The sequence below is a fragment of the Cnephaeus nilssonii genome (assembly GCF_951640355.1).
Source record: "Cnephaeus nilssonii genome assembly, chromosome: 8".
Lineage (NCBI taxonomy): Eukaryota > Metazoa > Chordata > Mammalia > Chiroptera > Vespertilionidae > Cnephaeus > Cnephaeus nilssonii.
Window position 1 is genome coordinate 99,624,189 of NC_137079.1, and position 19,596 is coordinate 99,643,784.

At 44.9% G+C, this 19,596-nt stretch overlaps 1 protein-coding gene across 1 annotated transcript in view; it reads right to left on the reverse strand.

The window, feature by feature from the left end:
- SOHLH2 (spermatogenesis and oogenesis specific basic helix-loop-helix 2) overlaps positions 1-19,596 on the reverse strand; it is a gene marked incomplete at both ends in the record, with an annotated part of 87,109 nt that overhangs the window by 51,982 nt on the left and 15,531 nt on the right. Inside the window, one exon of the mRNA XM_079779353.1 lies at positions 5,653-5,864. Within this exon, the coding sequence (XP_079635479.1) occupies positions 5,653-5,864 (212 nt within the window). The remainder of the gene's footprint in view (positions 1-5,652; positions 5,865-19,596) is intronic.

Below are 19,596 nucleotides of genomic sequence, written 5' to 3' on the forward strand. Positions count from 1 at the left end.
TTGTTTTGCATAACTTTATTTTGGTGGTGTTTTGGTTCAGTCCTATTTTGTCTTTTCTGTTATGTCAAACCTGTATAAGAGCTGGCATGACAAGATTGGAGTTGAGCCTCACTGTCAACAAGTCAGAGGGGATATTCCCTCCATGAATGGGACATCAATAATCAAGTCCCAATTATAGCAGGAGATCTCAAATAATGGACACAAGGGGCAATCCTAGAGCATCTAGCTCAGGTGACCAAAGAGACAGCACCACTAAATCCCTCAAAACACTTTCTACATAAAGCCATCCCACAAAGACTGGGAGATATAACATTTCTCTATAATATATAGAAACAAATACAAAGAGACAGATAAATGGGGAGACAAAGAAACAACCCACAAATTAAAGAAAAGGAATCTCCAGAAAAAGAACTAAATGAAATGGAGGCAAGCAACCTATCAGAAATGGAGTTCAAATCAATGGCTATAAAGATGTTTAAGGAACTGAGTGCTAATTATAACAGCATGAGAAAGAAAAATGTCCATACTACCCAAAGCAGTCTATAGATTCAATGCAATCCCTATTAAAATACCAATGGCATTCTGCACAGAACTAGAACAAATTCTCCAAAAATTTATATGGACTCATAAGGGACCCCAAAGAGCTGCAGCAATCCTTTGAAAGAAGAACAAAGTAGGAGAGATCACAAAACCAGATATCAAACTATACTACAAACCCACTATACTCAAAACTGCCTGTTTCTGGCACAAAACAAGCATACATACTAATGGATCAGAACAAAGACCCCAGAAACTGCTCTCTCCACACCATTATGATCAATTAATATTTGACAAAGGAGACAAGCACAACCAATGGAGTAAATGTAGTCTCTTCAACAAATGGTTTTGGGAAAACTGGACAGACACATGTAAAAAGGTGAAACTAGACCACCAACTTATACCATACACAAGAATAAACCCAAAAATGGATAAAAGACTTAAATGTAAGCCATGAAACCATAAAAATCCTAAAAAGTATATGCAGTAAAATCTCAGACGTAGAAGAATTTTTGCTGATACATCTCCTAGGGCAAAAGAAACAAAGGAACAAATAAACAAATGGGACTATCTATCTATCTATCTATCTATATATAAAAGCCTAAGAGACTGTTACGACCAGTCAACTGAATGACCAGTCGACTGGTCACTATGAGGATGCACTGACCACCAGGGGGAAGATGCTCAATGCAGGGGCTGCCCCCTCGTGGTCAGTGTGCTCCCACAGCCAATCTCCCATGGCCAGCCAACCTCCCGTAGTCCCTCCCCACAACCAGCCGGTCCCTATGGGCCCCGATTGACCCCAATCATCAGTCAAACTGAGGGACCCCACCCATGCATGAATTTGTGCACCAGGGACCCCATCCATGCACAAATTTGTGCAAAATACAAAGCTTCTGCACAGCAAAAGAAACTACCATCAAAATGAAAAAGGAACCCAGTGTATGGGAAAACATATTTGGCAATTACACGTCTGATAAGGGGTTAATTACCAAAATATATAAAGTACTCATACAATTCAACAAAAGGAAGACAAACAATCTAATTTAAAAATGGGCAGAGGACCTAAATAGACAATATTCCAAAGAGCATATACAAATAGCCAAGAGACATATGAAAAAAAAATGTTCAAAATCACTAGTCATTAAAACCTCAATGAGTTATCACCTCACATCTGTCAGAATAGCTCAATATATCAACAAACAACAAGAGCTGGTGAGGATGCAGAGAAAAGGGAACACTAGTTCAGTGCTTGTGGGAATGCAAATTGGTACAGCCACTATAGAAAACAGTATGGAGTTTCCCAAAAAAATTCAAAATGGAATTGCCATTTAACCCAGCAAACCCACTTCTGGAAATATATCCTAAAACCCCCAAAACACCAATCATAAAGAATATATGCACCCCTATGTTCATAGCAGTGCTATTTACAATGGCTAGGATTTAGAAACAGCCCAAGTACCCATCAGTGGATGAGTGGATAAAAATGATGCTGTGGGACATTTACACAATGAATACTATGCAGCTGTTAAAAAAAAAAAAAAGGAATGTTTTACCCTTCAGGACAGCATGTATGGACCTGGAGACTATTATGCTAAGTGAAATAAGCCAATCTGAGAAAGACAAATATCACATGATCTCACTTATTTGTGGAATCTAATAAACAAACTGAATTGACCAACAAAATAAGACCTGAAGCATGGAGGAATGGAACAGACTGACATGCCTCCATGTGCGGGGTGTGGGGATGAGGAGAGATAAACTAAAGAACTTATATACTTATATGCAAAGCCCCTGGACATGAACAATAGGGTGGTGAAGACGTGGGTGGGTGAGTAGGGGCTGTGTGGAGGGATACCAGGGGGGAGGGAAATGGGAGACATCTGTAATACTGTCAACAATAAAATAAAATGTTTAAAGGATTAAAATAAATAAATAAAATTAATACCATTCAAAAATACAAACATTCTGTACAAGGGTTTAAATAATTCATAAATCATAAACTCATAACCGTGCTGAGGACAAAAAAGGAAATTTTAGAGACATTTCTTATCTCTAAACCATCATGAAAGGCAAAGCTTCTATGAATAAATCACTGTCTTTTTTTTTTTTTTCAGAGAGGAACACAAAAGCTAGAACTCATTTTCTTCCCTACTCACTCACACCTATAGCAAGTTACTGAATACTTGCTATTACTGTAGACCTATGTATACTAGATATTAAGAATAGTGTAACAAAAGACAAGAAAATCAAATTCAAGTGTATTCCACAAATTATCCTGTTTTTAAACAAATGCTTTTACAAAAAGCAAAATAGTAGAACTATCATATGCATGTGTGTACATATAGTGCCTTTATCTACCTTCTTTTTCCTGCTAAGAAATTTTAAAGCTATGTTATTTAGAGCAAAGAAGCAAGAGTAGGGAGAATTCACAGAGATGAGTATCAGACAGAAAGTTCTTTTCTCAAACCTACTGGTTTTAATTAATGCCCCCTAGACATAAAACTTGTTCTTAAACAGAACTGTATTCTTATCCTGTTCAAACTGTAGTTTCAATAATGAGCAAATACAAAGTCTACTCTATTTGGAGAGGCACAGCGAAGAGTGTACTTTGAGAATGAAGACAGAGCTCAGCCATACTAATTTGTTCCAGTGCTCCTCCCAAGCTATGTATGTATTTAGTTTTTACTACGTTTGGCATATACTGAATCTCAGAGGTATAAATGAAGAGGCTGCAATACGGGAGACAATTAATTACAGACTTTTAGAAAGAACAATAAGGAAAATGCTCTGGTCTGAGTTGTGTGAAAAGAAGCCCATGTGGTCTCAGGCAAGTCAACTCAGCCTCAGTTTTCTAAGCTGTCAAATAGGAATGATGAAACCTTGCCCTACCTCCCTAATAAAGCCGTTATAAAACTTTTTAATACTCTATAAATGAGATATTATTATCAACCCCCAAACAGGGGGATTCTGACTATAGGAGGGGTTTTTGTTTTAAGATATATAATAAAACAAGAGGCCCGGTGGGTGGGGTCACTTGGCCTGGCCTGTGGGGATCAGGCCGAAACCTCTGACATCCTCTGAGGGGTCCCGGATTGCAAGAGGGTGCAGGCCAGGCCGAGAAACCCCACAGGTGCACTATCAGGGCCGGGGAGGAACTGTGGGAGGGGCTCCACGGCGTGTATGGCCCGTCTCTCTCAGTCCCCATGGGCCAGATGCCAGCAGCAAGCTAACCTACTGGTTGGAGTGTCTGCCCCCTGGTGGTCAGTGTGCACCATAGCGACTGGTTGAACGGTCATACGGTTGTACACTTAGCATATTAGGCTTTTATATATAGATATATAGGCATATCTTCAGACAGAAGATAGTTCACATGTTTTGGAAGTAAGATCTACTTTGAGGTAGTTTGCTGGTTTGTCTAGATTCATATTCCCAGCAGAAAGCCAAAAGGAATGAAGAAGACCAACTGTTCTAACAAATTCCAGGAGTAATGTCTGTCTATCTGCCAGTCTCTTTCTCTTTAACAAGTAACTCAGTGTCTTTGGCTTTTTGTCATTCCAACATTCTTTTCTGCTAACATAATATGCTCCCTCCTTCTGATACAGAGATCACAATATTGTTTCTGAACTCAGTCCTTTAGCCTAGAAAGGCCTGTCCTATAATTCTAAAAAGTCCTTATATATTTGAATATTATCTACAATTATACCTTTTCTATCAAGTTTTCATATAAAAGGTGAGAAAATTTGTTCTGACTTAACCCTGTTTTAAATCATCCTAAATAGCTTAAAATCCTAGATAGTCAGGCAAGGAAGGACCTAACTCTCACACCACTCGACTCCAAATCTTGAGAGTGCAGGGGCTCAAACAGAAGCAGAACTTGTATGAAGCTATAAGAATATTACAGGTGGTATTTATCTGGACTCAGTAGATCCAGAGAGCTTCAGGGCTCTTTCACATTAGGATATCTTTTAAGAGAAACATCTTCAGTCCATAGCCAACATGCCATGGAGCTAAGATTGTTCACCTGCTTCAGTATCTGCCATAACAATTTATAAATTCTGAAAAGATTTGCCATTTTAATGACATAGTTATTAAAAAGGAGTCTCTATGCAATTAAGGTAAGCATTATATATCAAATAAATTTCTATGAACAATTAATTCTTACATTTTCATCCATACCTATTACTTTTGAATTTTTTTAATCCTCACCAAGGATATTTACCTAATTAATTTGACAGCTTCCATTGATTTTTCAGAAAGAGTGAAAGGGAGGGGAGAGGAACCGAGAAAGAGAGAAACACTGATGTGAGAGAGACACATCAACTGGTTGCCTCCCACATACTCCCCAACTGGGGCCTCGGAGCAAACCTTCAACCGAGGTATGTGCCCTTGACTGGGAATCAAACCCACAACCCTTCAGTCCACGGGCTGACACTCTAAACACAGAACCAAACTGGTCAGCGCCACACCTGTTACTTTTTAAGTTAAAATGAACATTTTTATAACCGTATGTCAAATAAAATAAAAACAACATATATAACCCTAGCCAGTTTGGCTCAATGGAATAAAGCATCAGCCTGGAGACTGAAGGGTCCCAGATTCGATTCCTGGTCAGGACACATGCCGAGGTTGTGGGCTCGATCCCCAGTGTGAGGTGTGCAGGAGGCAGCCGATCAATGATTCTCTCTCATCATTGATGTTTCTATCTCCTCTCTCCCTCTCCCTTCCTCTCTGAAATCAATAAAAATATATATTTCTTAAAAAGTATGTAGATTCTGCCAACAAAAATATCCTTCATCTTAAAAATTAAATTAGAAATAGTATCATTTTTATGGACTTTTATAGAAATACATGCATTGTTGTTTTTTAACATGTTTTTATTGATTCTAGAGTGAGGAAGGGAGAGGGAGGAAGAAAAACATCGATTGGCTACCTCCTACACTCCCCCTACTGCTGATCGAGTCCACAACCTTGGCATATACCCTCACCAGAAACTGAACCATGACCTCCTGTTGCATGGGATGACACAATCAACTGAGCCACACCAGCCAAGCTAGAAATAGGTATTAATAAAAACTATTCTAAATGTACAGAGTCAAGGTTTGGGGAATTTACCTAATTAATTTGACAGCTTCCAGCTCCTTGGCAGTTGGTAAAGTCATCTTCAGGAAAACCACGTTGAATGTGCACTCATTCAGAAGTGCTGCTGCCTTCCTCACATCACTAATGGTTATGGTGACTTGTGCTATATTTGAAAACAATTTCTGTACAATATCAGACAGGTATTGAACAGTGACATCTCCAACTAATAAGATGTCTATTTTTGCCTGAAAGAGAAGGAAAAAAGCAGAAGTACCACATAATTAATATCTGGGCACAGAGAAAAAATGTCATATATTAGAGGACAGAATAAAGTTCACAAATTACACAATGAGTGACTATACAACGGGACTCAGTGGTCAGCTATAAGCACCTTGAGGCAGGAGCTATTAATTTCTTGTTCTCAGTTCCTAGGACAGTGAATGGATCTGAAGGCCATGCTATTTTAAAAAGTTTTGCCTACAAATATTTTCTTGTGGTTTTCTTGCAAGTTTCTTTCTTATCCAATTAACAACAGATAGGATTCTTATGGCCTAGTTTCCCAATCACCTTTTTTGATGGAAAATCTTTTTACTAATGAGAGAACCAAACTGGTTATTCTACCAAACTATTTTTTTTTTACTCCCAAACAGCTTTGATGTAACACAAATTCCATAAAACAGGGTAAGCTTTAAATTCCTAAATTCCAAGAAACACTCAAAGTCCTTTATTTGAATGCGTATACATTCTATTCAAATCTCAGTATAAGGAATCAAAAACCTTCTTTATTTCCATTTAGGGATATTTTAAAGCACATTCAATTAGGAAAAATATAACTTCCATCTTTATCTTTTATTCCGTACAGCGATGGAACACAAACTACTGAAAATGTCAGAGAACGGACGTGCTTGCCATCAGCAGACAGTTGGAAACGTCAGGCCCTAGACAGCTCCACATGAGAAAACAAATTTGGGAACTGACCAGAGTTGAAGCCAAAAGAGGTGGGGGAAGGACTTAGAAATGCCTGTACAAAAAGAAAGGCAGCTCATCAAAGACACAACTATGCAGAGCAGGATGCTGTTGTAGGTAGCCCACCATGGGGTTTCCCTTCCCCTTCAGCCTAGTTTCCCAAGGACTGCTGGAAAAAACGTGCGAGGTGCAAGACAGGAGGCGAGTGAGTTCAAAGTAAGCAAAGCTTCTGCACTTCTCACTTCTATCTATCTCCTAATTTTCTCCCCTCTTTTGATAAAAAAAAAGTGTCTCCCTTCACTCATCTCTCATATCCTAATTCAATCCCCTCCCTAGAAACAACAACTGTCAACAATTTGTTCTATATACACCAAACAATTTCTTTGTCAAACATATAAGTATAACACACATGTATAGCTTTTTGCATAAATTAGATATTATGTATTTTAAAAATAATCTTTTCTCATGTACTACAGTTGAACAATTACACAGAAATTCTGGTTCACTGAAACATTCCCATTGTCCTTGTTGTTATAGATTTAGCCTTTTAGGGAGGACCAAGATGGAGGCATAGGGCGGACGCCTGATGGTTGCCTACCACAACAATTTTGAAACTACAACTGGAAAACAGAGCAGACACCATCCAGAACCACCGGAGGGCTGGCTGAGCGGATGCTCTACAACTAGAATAAAAGAGAGGGGGACGTGGGATGATGCTGATGCCGGTGAGCCAAAGATCACACTTTAAGAACTACGGCTCTGGCGACACAATGGCGGCCTGGAACGTGCTCGGTGTGGTTCCCCCGGCGATCTCCGGCTGAGGGGACGGCTCCACTCGCTGCCGAGCACGAACAGACGAGCCCCTGGGAGACATGGGGTGGGAGACCCCGCGCTTGCTGACCTCCGAGTCCTTTGAGAATCTCTGCGCCCCGGAAGCGGCCAGGTGCGCACGCCCGGCGACTGGCCGCCCCTGCAGACCCGAGCGCCGTTGCAGCGTCCTCGGACCAGCCCGCCACCGCACACCGGGCGCACCGGAGCTTTGCCGAGCCCGCTGCCCAGCGAGTTCCGCGGCAGCCGCCCCGGAGCTTTGAGAAAATGGCCGGAGGAATTGCTGAGAAGGAATTGACCGATGGGAGTTGGGATCGGGAAGACGAGGCCCCGCTGGGTCCCGGATCCAGGTGCGCTCGCCCGGCGACTGGTTGCCGCTGCAGACCTGAGTACCGCTGCAACGACCTCAGACCAGCCCGCCGCCGCGCACTGGGCACACCGGAGCTTCGCCGAGCCCACAGCCCAGCGAGTTCCGTGGCAGCCGCCCTGGAGCTTTGAGAAAATGGCCGAAGGAATTGCTGAGAGGGAATTGACCGACAGGAGTGGGGATCAAGAAGACGAAGCCCCGCTGGGTCCCAGGTCCGCGTGAGGCCGCGCGCCCCTGAGTCCGGGTGAGGCTGGGTCCTGGGTCAGGGCGAGGCTGCGTGCCCCTGGGTCCGGGTGAGGCCACGCGCCCCTGGGTCCGGGTGAGGCTGGGTGCCGGGTCTGGGTGAGGCCACACCCCTGGGTCCAGGTGAGGCTGGATCCCGGGTCCGGGTAGGCCGCACGCCCCCAGGTCCGGGTGAGGCCATGCGCCCGTGGATCCAGGTGAGGCTGGGTCCCGGGCCCGGGTGAGGCCGAACGCCCCTGGGTCTGGGTGAGGCCGCGCACCCCTGGGTCCAGGTGAGGCCGCGCCCCTGGGTCTGGGCGAGACCAAACCAGAGGGAGTTGGACCTGCATTATCACCATTTGTCCACCATTCAGAACTGAAAAGTCAGTGCTGACATGTACACATAAGGAACTGGTGGACATTGAAATTGGGTCTCAAAAGAACTGTTGGTCCAGAAAGAAACTCACTACAGACTGATTCATTTGCCTGTCAGCATAACTATTATTGCTCGTCTCACATTCGGTTCTTATAAGTATATTTCTAGTAACACATGATCTCACTCATCTAGGGGAAATGATGAACAACATAGACTGATGAACAAGAACAGACCCAGAAATAAGGAGGCATCGATCGGACTATCGGGCCTCAGAGGGAGGATAGGGGAGGGTGGGGGTAGCGGGGAGAGATCAACCAAAGGACTTGTGTGCATGCATACGAGCCTAACCAATGGTTAAGGACAACAGGGGGGTGGGGGCATCCGTGGGGAGGGGTGTGGGATGGGAATGGGGGGATGAGGACAAATATGTGACACCTTAATCAAGAAAGAATTTTAAAAATAAAAGTAGATTTAGTCTCTTAAATAAATTTTTCTGTCATGATCTGGGGAGAAAAGAGAACATGAGCTCATCTGTCATCTTGATGTAGTCTCCTCATTTATGATGATAATTTATTGAATCATTCTCCCAATGTGGAATTCTGATGTTATTATAATGCTGTAATTTGTAAATATACCTTTGTGCATATATCCTAGAGGGAAAACTGTAAGTTCAAAAGGTGTTTGCTTTTGTTTTTCAACTTAGGCACTGCCAAATTGTTCTTCCCAAAATATACAAAAATGTATGTCCATACCAATAGTATAAAAGAGTAACCATTTCCCTAAACCCATAATCAGACCTATTATTCTTAATCTTTTTTTTTTTCATTTTTAGGGTAGTGATACTCATATCAGACAAAATACTTTAAACAATGGCTGTAACAAGAGACAAGGGCATTTCATGATTAAGATATCAATTTAATCAAGAGGGTATAATTCTCATAAACATCTAGGCACCCAACATAGAAACACCTAAATATATAAAGCAAATATTGTTGGACATAAGGGTAGATATTGATAGTAATACATTCACGGTAGGGGACTTTAACACCCCATTGACATCAGTAAATAGATCAACCAGAAATAAAATCAATAAGGAAACAGCAGCCTTAAATGACACATTAGATTAGCTGGACTTAACTGATATTTTTAGAACATTTCACCCAAAAGTAGCAGAATATACATTTTTTCAAGTGCACATGAAACATTTTCTAGGATAGACCACATGTTAGGCCACAAAATAAGACTCAATAAATTTAAGAAGACTAAAATCCTATCAAGCATCTTCTCTGATCATAATGGTATAATACCAGAAATCAATTAGAAGAAGAAAACTGAAAAACACACAAATACATGGAGGCTAAATTGTGTGTTACTAAACAATGAATGGGTTAACCAAAAAAATCAAGGGAGAAATAAAAAGATACCTCGAAACAAGTGAAAATGACATATAAAGAAAGCCCAAAGTGAGTTAAAGCACGGAAATAATAAAGATCAGGACAGAAATAAATGAAGGAGATTCTAAACAAAAAACTACAACAGAAAAGATCAATAAAACCAAGAGCTGTTTCTTTGAAAATATAAAGAAAATTGATAAACCTATAACAAGAAGAAGAAGGAGAAGAGAAGGAGAAGGAGAAGGAGAAGGAGAAGGAGAAGGAGAAGGAGAAGGAGAAGGAGAAGGAGAAGGAGAAGGAGAAGGAGAAGGAGAAGGAGAAGGAGAAGGAGAAGGAGAAGGAGAAGGAGAAGGAGAAGGAGAAGGAGAAGGAGAAGGAGAAGGAGAAGAAGGCCCAAATAAAAAACATCAGAAATGAAACAGAAGTGACAACTGACACCAAATGGATCATAAGAAAATACTACAATTATACACCAACAAATTGGACAACTTGGAAGAAATGAATAAATTCCTAGAAACATATAATCTTCAGCCTGCAGACCAAAGGGTCCCAGGTTCGATTCTAATCAAGGGCATGTACCTTGGTTTCAGGCTCCGCCCCAGCCCAGGCTGTGGTCAGGGCTCCTGCAGGAGACAACCAATGCATTTCTCTCACATCAATGTTTCTCTCTCTTCCCTTCTCCCTAAAAATCAATGGAAATATCCCTGGGTGAGGATTAAAAATAATAATACAAAATAAAGAAATAATTTTTTAAAAAAAACAGAAATTTAAGAAGTAATTAAAAACCTCAGAACAAACAAAAACCCTGGACCAAATGGCTTCACAGGTGAATTTTACTAAACATTCAAAGCAAATTCACATTTATCCTTCTCAAATATTCTAAAAAAAATGAAAAGGAGGAAAGGCCCCAAAAACATTTTATTTATGAGGGTCAGCAATACTCTCATACCAAAACCAGACTAAACACTAAAAAGAGAGAAAAGTATAAGCCGATATCCCTGATGAACATAGATACAAAAACAAAATACTAGCAAACTGAATTCAGCAATACATTCAAAATATTATACACCATGATCAACTGGGATTTATTCCTGAAATGCAAGTCTGGTTCAATATCTGCAAATTAATTAATGTCACAAACCATGTAAGCAAATGAAGGATAAAAATCACATGTCATATTAAGAGCAGAAATATTATTTGACAAAATTGAATATCCATTCATGATAAAACTATAAGCAAAATGGGACAAAATAAACCATTCCTCAACAAAACAAAGACGTTATATGACAAACCCACAGCAACATCATACTCAAGGAGGAAAACTTAAAAACATTATCTTTAAGATTAGGAACAAGACAAGATGTTTCTCTCTCTCTCCCTCTACCTTCCCCTTTCACCTCTTTTATTCAACTTAGCATTGGAAATTATAGCCACAGCAATGAGACAAAAACAAATAAATAACCAAAGCATCTGAACTGGATAGGAAAGAGTAAAACTGTCATTATTTGCAGTAAAGTAGCAGAATAAATATTTATATTTAGTAATTAGTTGCATTTTTACATACCAATATTGAACTATCAGGAAGAGAAATTAAGAAATTAATCCCATTTACAATTGTATTAAAAAAATACCTAGGAATAAATTTAACCAAGGAGGTACTCAGAAAGACCTGTACTTGGAAATCTATAAGACACTGAAGAGCCTTGGTCAATGTGGCTCAGTTGGTTGGGTGTTGTCCTGTACACCGAAAGTTTGATTCCTGGTCAGGGCACATGCCCAGGTTTTGGGCTGAATCCCTGGTAGGGGGCGTGCAGGAGGCAGCCAATTGATGTTTTGCTCTCTCTTTGATGTTTCTCTCTCCCTCCCTCACCCTTTCCCTTTCTCTAAAAATCAATTTTAAAATATTATTTTAAAAGACACTAAAGAAAGAAATTAAAGGAAATACAAATAAATTGGAAGCATATACAGTCAAACCTTGGTTCTCAAACATCTCCCATCTTGAACAGTTTGGTTCTTGACCAAGTTGTTCAGGAAAATAATGTCTCAATTATCAAACAAAACTTTAGTTCTCAACCTGACAATCCTTTTATGCTGATACATTAGCATGACAAAAAGTCTCTCAGGCAACAAACAAAGGAGAGAATGTGCAAGTATGAGTCAGTTTACCACTAAAGCTGGAGTTGTTAACATCTTGTAATATCTTGCGAAATTGTTGTTCTGGGAATATTTTCATGTTTTTTGCTTCTGTTGCTGGAGAAATGGATGATTACCACAATTTTAAAACATAAAGAGGCCATCAAGAATGTTGATGTTGCACCCTAGCCGGTTTGGCTCACTGGATAGAGCATCAGCCTGGGGACTCAAGGGTCCCAGGTTCAATTCCAATCAAGGGCATGTACCTTGGTTGCAGGCACATCCTCAGTAGGGGGTGTGCAGGAGGCAGCTGATCCATGCTTCTCTCTCATTGATGTTTCTAACTCTCTATCCCTCTCCCTTCCTCTCTGTAAAAAATCAATAAAATATATTTTTTAAAAAAAAGAATGTTGATGTTGCTAAGGTTATAAAAGTGCTCATGAAACAATGATCACAGGCAATTGAAGAGGTAGAAAACTGTTCTGATTTGGAAAAATGAAAAGCAGTTAGCTGGTGACAGCATTTTGGAGGCAGTGATATGTGAAAAAGCGAAGATGCTGCATACTGACCTCCTAAAAGAAACTCCTAGAATGAGTACTGAAAGTGACTCATTTAAGGCTATAGGGAGTGGTTCAATAAATTTAAGAAGTGTTTGTTCATAGATTAAACAGTTCATTAGACATGTCATATACATAAGAAAGGTTAAAATAGAGAATCATTTGGAGATCTGGAATGGATTAATTCAATTTATATTATTTCTAATTAAGTTCAAGAACCAAGGTTCTATTGCACCATGCTCATGAATAGGAAGAATTAGCATCTTTAAAATGTCCACACTACCCAAAGCAATTTATAAATTCATTGCAACCCCTATCAAAATACCAATAGAATTTTTCACAGAACTATAACAAATAATCCAAAAATTTATATGGAATCACCAAAGATCCCAAATAGCCACAGTAATCTTGAAAAAGAAGAGCAAAATTGGAAAAAGCATGCTACCTAATATCAAACCATACTGCAAGGCTATCATAATTAAAATAGCATGATACAGGCATAAAAACAGACACATAGATCAATGGAACAGAATAGAGAGCCCAGAAATAAACCCACTTCATAGTCAATTAATATTTGACAAAGAAGGCAAGAACATACAATGGAGTAAAGATAGTTTATTTAGAAAATGGTGTTGGGAAAATTAGACAAATATGTGCAAAAAAAAACCCCAAACTAGACAACTTCCTTACACCAAACACAAAAATAAACGTACAATGAATTAAAGAATTAAATATACTCAAAACCATAAAAATTCTAGGGAGAAACCAAGATGGCGGCATAGGTTAAACACCTAACCTACAGCCTGGCACAACAATTTCAAAAACACAACTAAAAGTCAAAACGGACATCATCCAGAACCACAGGAAAGCTGGCTGACTGAAATGCCCACAACTAGAAGGAAAGAGAAAACCACAAGGAAAATCAGAGAAGCCATAAAAGCTTGAGGTATGGAGACACGGGCGGAGACACGAGCTCGCGCGCATGCAGGGAAGACGGAGCCGGAGAGGAAGGGGCGGCTGACGGCCTGGCTGGCGTTCTCTGGCGGGAAGGAGATAAAAGCGCCAGATTGTGCTGAACCCCAGCTCCGACTGCACTGAACTCCAGTTCCGGGCGAAACCCTGGGAAGCCGGGCTCAGGCTGGGGGAGTCTGGGCTGTGGGGCAGAAGCACAGAGGAGTTGCGCCAGAGCCGCGCACGGGAATGTGCGCAGAGGAGGGACTGTTGCCTGTACCGCTGGATTGCCCTAGCGGGAGGGAGACAAAAGCTCCTGACCGTGCTGAACCCCAGTTCCAACTGCACTGAACCCCAGTTCTGGGAGAGACCCGGGGAAGCCAGGCTCATGCTGGGGAAAGCTGGGCTGTGGGGCAGAGGTGCAGAGAGGCGGCGAAGAGCAAAGCACCGGAGGCGCGCACGGGATTGTGCGCGGAGGATGGGCTGTTGACTGTGCCGCTGAGTCGCCCTGGTGGGAAGGAGACAAAAGCGCCAGACTGCGTTGAGCCCCAGTTCTGACTACACGGAAACCCAGTTCCGGGCAAGAATCTGGGAATCCAGATTCATTGGGGGAGAGACTAGACTGTTTGGCAGCCGGCGAAACTCCAGGGCGCTTTTCTCTCAGAGGTGTTTGCTGGGAATACGGAGGGACACTGAGACACAGGAACCTCATAGGGCGGGGCTGACGGGAAGCCAAGGCGGTAGGCTCCGCCCTGTAACTCCGCACCATCCAAGCTGAACACAGAGGCTTTTACAATTTTGCAAGTCTAGTTGAATGGGGCTGTCTCCCGGCATAGACACAGCTGATCCTCACAGCCAATTGGACTGGAGGTCACATCCTCCCAGTGTACCAACAGCAATCAAGGCTTAACAACACCAAGACTTTGCACTCAGCCCACAAAGGGGGGTATCAAGAGCGACCACCTAGGGAGATTGGGGAAGCTGAGCGATAGGGAGGCAGCCAAAAGGGGAAGACACCGAAACAGGTCACGAATATAAGGGATGCTGTAATTCCTGCTGAGGGGCCTCAGGCAGTAGCTGACCTACACTCCATTGGAGACCCAGAAACAAGGGAATCTAGTGGTCGGTGTGAGATGACACCAGATTTCAACCACTCGCATAAGGGACACATTCAAGAGGTAGACGCAGTGAGCGCCAAAGCCTTGCTGCACCAAGACCCGGCCCATAAACGTGTCTCCCGCACAGCAACTCTTCCTTTATAGACACAGAGGGTCCGCACAGCCAAGTGGCCTGGAGGACAATTCCTCCCAGTGACACCAACAATAATCAAGACTTAACTATACAAAAAAGGACCAAGATGGACCAACATAGGGCAGAAGCCTGATTGCTGCCTACCACAACAATTTTGAGACTACGATGGGAGAGCAGAGCAGACACCATCCAGAACCACCAGAGGGCTGACTGAGCAGATGCTCTACAACTAGAATAAAAGAGAGGGGTACGCGGGATGAAGCTGATGCCGATGACCCAAAGACCACACTTTAAAAACTACGGCTCAGGCGACACAATGGCGGCCTGGATCGTGCTCGGCGCAGTTCCCCCAGCGGTCTCCGGCTGAGGGGAAGGCTCCACTCACTGCCGAGCATGGACAGACGAGCCCCTGGGAGACATGGGGTGGGAGACTGCGCGCTTGCTGACCTCCGAGTCCTTTAGGAATCTCAACGCCCCGGAAGCAGCCAGGTGCGCACGCTCGGCGACCGGCCACCGCTGCAGACCCAAGGGCCGACGCAGCCACCCCGGACCAGCCCGCCGCCGCGCACCGGGCACACCGGAGCTTCGCCGAGCCCGCCGCCCAACGAGTTCTATGGTGGCTGCCCTGGAGCTCTGAGAAAATGGCCGAAGGAATTGCTGAGAGGGAATTGACCAACAGGAATTGGGATCAAGAAGACGAAACCCCGCTGGGTCCCGGATCCGGGTGAAGCCGCGCGCCCCTGGGTCCGGGCGAGGCCATGCGCCCCTGGGTCCAGGTGAAGCTGAATCCTGGGTCCGGGTGAGGCTGGGAACTGGGTCAGGGTGAGGCTGGGTCCCGGGTCCAGGTGGGGCCGCGCGCCCCTGGGTCCGGGCAAGGCCATGCGCCCCTGGGTCCAGGTGAAGCTGAATCCTGGGTCTGGGCGAGGCCGTGTGCCCCTGGATCCGGGTGAGGCTGGGTCCCGGGTCCGGGTGAGGCCGTGGGCCCCTGGATCTGGGTGAGGCCACGCGACCCTGGGTCTGGGAGAGGCCACGTGCCCCTGGGTCCGGGGGAAGCTAGATCCCGGGTCCGGGCGAGGCCATGTGCCCCTGGATCCGGGTGAGGCTGGGTCCCAGGCCCGGGAGAGGCCATGCGCCCCTGGGTCCAGGTAAAGCTGAATCCTGGGTCTGGGTGAGGCCGTGTGCCCCTGGATCCGGGTGAGCCTGGGTCCCGGGTCCGGGTGAGGCCGTGGGCCCCTGGATCCGGGTGAGCCTGGATCCCGGGTCCGGGTGAGGCCGTGGGCCCCTGGATCCGGGTGAGCCTGGATCCCGGGTCCGGGTGAGGCCATGGGCCCCTGGATCCGGGTGAGCCTGGGTCCCGGGTCCGGGTGAGGCCGTGGGCCCCTGGATCCGGGTGAGCCTGGGTCCCGGGTCCGGGTGAGGCCGTGGGCCCCTGGATCCGGGTGAGGCCACGTGACCCTGGGTCTGGGAGAGGCCACGCGCCCCTGGGTCCGGGTGAGGCCACTTGCCCCTGGGTCCGGGGGAAGCTAGATCCCGGGTCCGGGCGAGGCCGTGTGCCCCTGGATCCGGGTGAGGCTGGGTCCCGGGCCTGGGAGAGGCCACGCACCCCTGGGTCCGGGTGAGGCCATGCACCCCTGGGTCCAGGTGAAGCTGAATCCTGGGTTGGGCGAGGCCGTGTGCCCCTGGATCCGGGTGAGGCTGGGTCCCGGGTCCGGGTGAGGCCGTAGGCCCCTGGATCCGGGTGAGCCTGGGTCCCGGGTCCGGGTAAGGCCATGGGCCCCTGGATCCGGGTGAGCCTGGCCCCTGGTCCGGGTGAGGCCGTGGGCCCCTGGATCCGGGTGAGCCTGGGTCCCGGGTCCAGGTGAGGCCGTGGGCCCCTGGTTTCGGGTGAGCATGGGTCCCGGGTCCGGGTGAGGCCGTGGGCCCCTGGATCCGGGTGAGCCTGGTTCCCGGGTCCGGGTGAGGCCGTGGGCCCCTGGATCCGGGTGAGGCCACGCGACCCGGGGTCTGGGAGAGGCCACGCACCCCTGAGTCCGGGTGAGGCCACGTGCCCCTGGGTCCGGGGGAAGCTAGATCCCGGGTCCGGGCGAGGCCGTGTGCCCCTGGATCCGGGTGAGGCTGGGACCCAGGCCCGGGAGAGGCCACGCGCCCCTGGGTCCGGGTGAGGCCATGCGCCCCTGGGTCCAGGTGAAGCTGAATCCTGGGTTGGGCGAGGCCGTGTGCCCCTGGATCCGGGTGAGGCTGGGTCCCGGGTCCGGGTGAGGCCGTGGGCCCCTGGATCCAGGTGAAGCCGTGCCCCTGGGTCCGGCCGAGACCAAACCAGAGGGAGTCGGACCTGCATTACCACCATTTTTCCACCATCCAGAGCTGAGGGGTCAGTGCCGACATGTACTCATAAGGAACTGGTGGACATTGATATTGGGTCTCAAAAGAACTGTTGGTCCAGAAAGAAACTCACTACAGACTGATTCATTTGCCTGTCAGCATAACTATTATTGCTCGTCACACATTCAATTCTTATAAGTATATCTCTAGTGACACATGATTTCGCTCATCTAGGGGAAATGATTAACAACATAGACTGATGAACAAGAACAGAACCAGAAACAAGGAGGCATCGATCGGACTATCGGGCCTCAGAGGGAGGATAGGGGAGGGTGGGGGGAGGGGGGAGAGATCAACCGGGGGTCTTGTGTGCATGCATATGAGCCTAGCCAATGGTTGAGTTCAGCAGGGGGTTGGGGCATCCGTGGGGAGGGGTGTGGGATGGGAGTGGGGGGATGAGGACAAATGTGTGACACCTTAATCAATAAAGAAATTAAAAAAAAAAATTAAGAAGCAACACTTCTTAAAAAAAAAAAACATAAAAATTCTAGAAGTAAACATAAGCAGTTAAAAACTTGGACCTTTCCCATAGCAATAATTTCTCTGATATATCTCCTTAGGCAAGTGAAGCAAAAGAAAATATGAACAATTTTGACTACATCAAACTAAAAAGTTTTTGTATAGCAAAGGAAGCCATTAACAAAATGAAAAGATAACCCACTGAATTGGACAACATATTCGCTGATACATCCTCTAAGGGGATAATATCTAAAATATATAAGGAACTCATAAAAATAACAGCAAAAAAAAATCCAATTAAAATATCGGCAGAGGGGAGAAACCAAGATGGCAGCATAGGTAAACACCTAAACTGCTGCCTCGCACAACAATTTCAAAACTACAACTAAAAGATAAAATGGACATCATCCACAGGAAGGCTGGCTGAGTGGAAATTCTACAACTAGAAGGAAAGAGAAAAGCACACTGAGACTCAGAGGAACTTTGGAAGGCAGAGGTACCGAGGAACGCGTGTGGAAAGGGCGGGCAACTGAGTACGCGGCTGGCTTTCTCAAGCGGGAGGGAGACAAAAGCTCCTGATGGCACTGAACTGCAATTCCGGGCAAGACTCTGGGGACTCAGACTCATTCGGGGAGAAACTGGACTGTCTGGCAGCGGGTGGAACTCGAGGGTGGCTTTCTCTCAGAGGTGCTTGCAGCAATTACCACGGGACACTGAGCCACAGGGGCTTATTAGGGCAGGGCTGACGGGAAAACAATGCTGTCTACTCCACCCTGAGACTCTGCCCCATCCAAGCTGAGCACAAAGGCCTTTGCAAGTCTTGTCTCATAAGGGTGTCTCCAGCACAGAAGTTCTCCCAGCGTAGACACAGCTGATCCTCACAGCCAATTGGCCTGGAGGTCAATTCCTACCAGTGATACCAACAACAATCAAGGCTTAACTACAACAAGACTGTGCACACAGCCCACAAAGGGGTGCATCAAGAGTGTCCACCTCAGGTAACTGGGGAGGCTATAGGACACTGGGCCCTATAGGACACCTAGAACACAAAGCCACTCTATCAACTCAGGGAAGCAGCCAAAATGCGGAGACAAAGAAACAGATCACAAACGACAGAAATGGAGGAAAACAAATTACTGGATATAGAGTTCAAAACCACGGTTATAAGGTTTTTCAAGAATTTTCTAGAAAAGGCCGATAAATTTAGCGAGACCCTTGAGGATATGAAAAAGGACCAACTAGAAATTAAGCATACACTGACTGAAATAAAAAATATTATACAGAGATCTAACAGGAGACTAGAGGATCTCAAGAATCAAGTCAAAGATTTGAAATACAAAAAAGAAAAATCACTCAACTGGAAAAGCAAAAAGAAAAATAATCCAAAAATATGAAGATAGTGTAAGGAGCCTCTGGGACAACTTCAAGCGTACCAACATCAGAATTGGTGCCAGAAGAAGAGAGAGAGCAAGATACTGAAAACCTATTTGAAGAAATAATGACAGAAAACTTCCCCCACCTGGTAAAAGAAATAGACTTACAAGTCAAGGAACCGCAGAGAACCCCAAACAAAAGGAATCCAAAGAGGACCACACCAAGACACATCATAATTAAAATGCCAAGAGCAAAAGACAAAGAGAGAATATTAAAAGCAGCAAGAGAAAAACAGTTAGTTACCTACAAGGGAGCACCCATATGACTGTCAGCTGATTTCTCAACAGAAACTATGCAGGCCAGACGGGAATGGCAAGAAATAGTCAAAGTGATGAATAGCAAGAACCTACAACCAAGACTACTCTACCCAGCAAAGCTATCATTCAGAATTGAAGGTCAGATAAAGAGCTTCACAGATAAGAAAAAGCTAAAGGAGTTCATCACCACCAAACCAGTATTATATGAAATGCTGAAAGGTATTCTTTAAGAAGAGGAAGAAGAAGAAAAATGTAAAGATAAAAATTATGAACAACAAATACATATCTATCAACAAGTGAATCTAAAAATCAAGTGAATAAAAAATCTGATGAACAGAATAAACTGGTGAATATAATAGAATCAGGGGCATAGAAATGGAGTGTACTGACAATTCTCGGG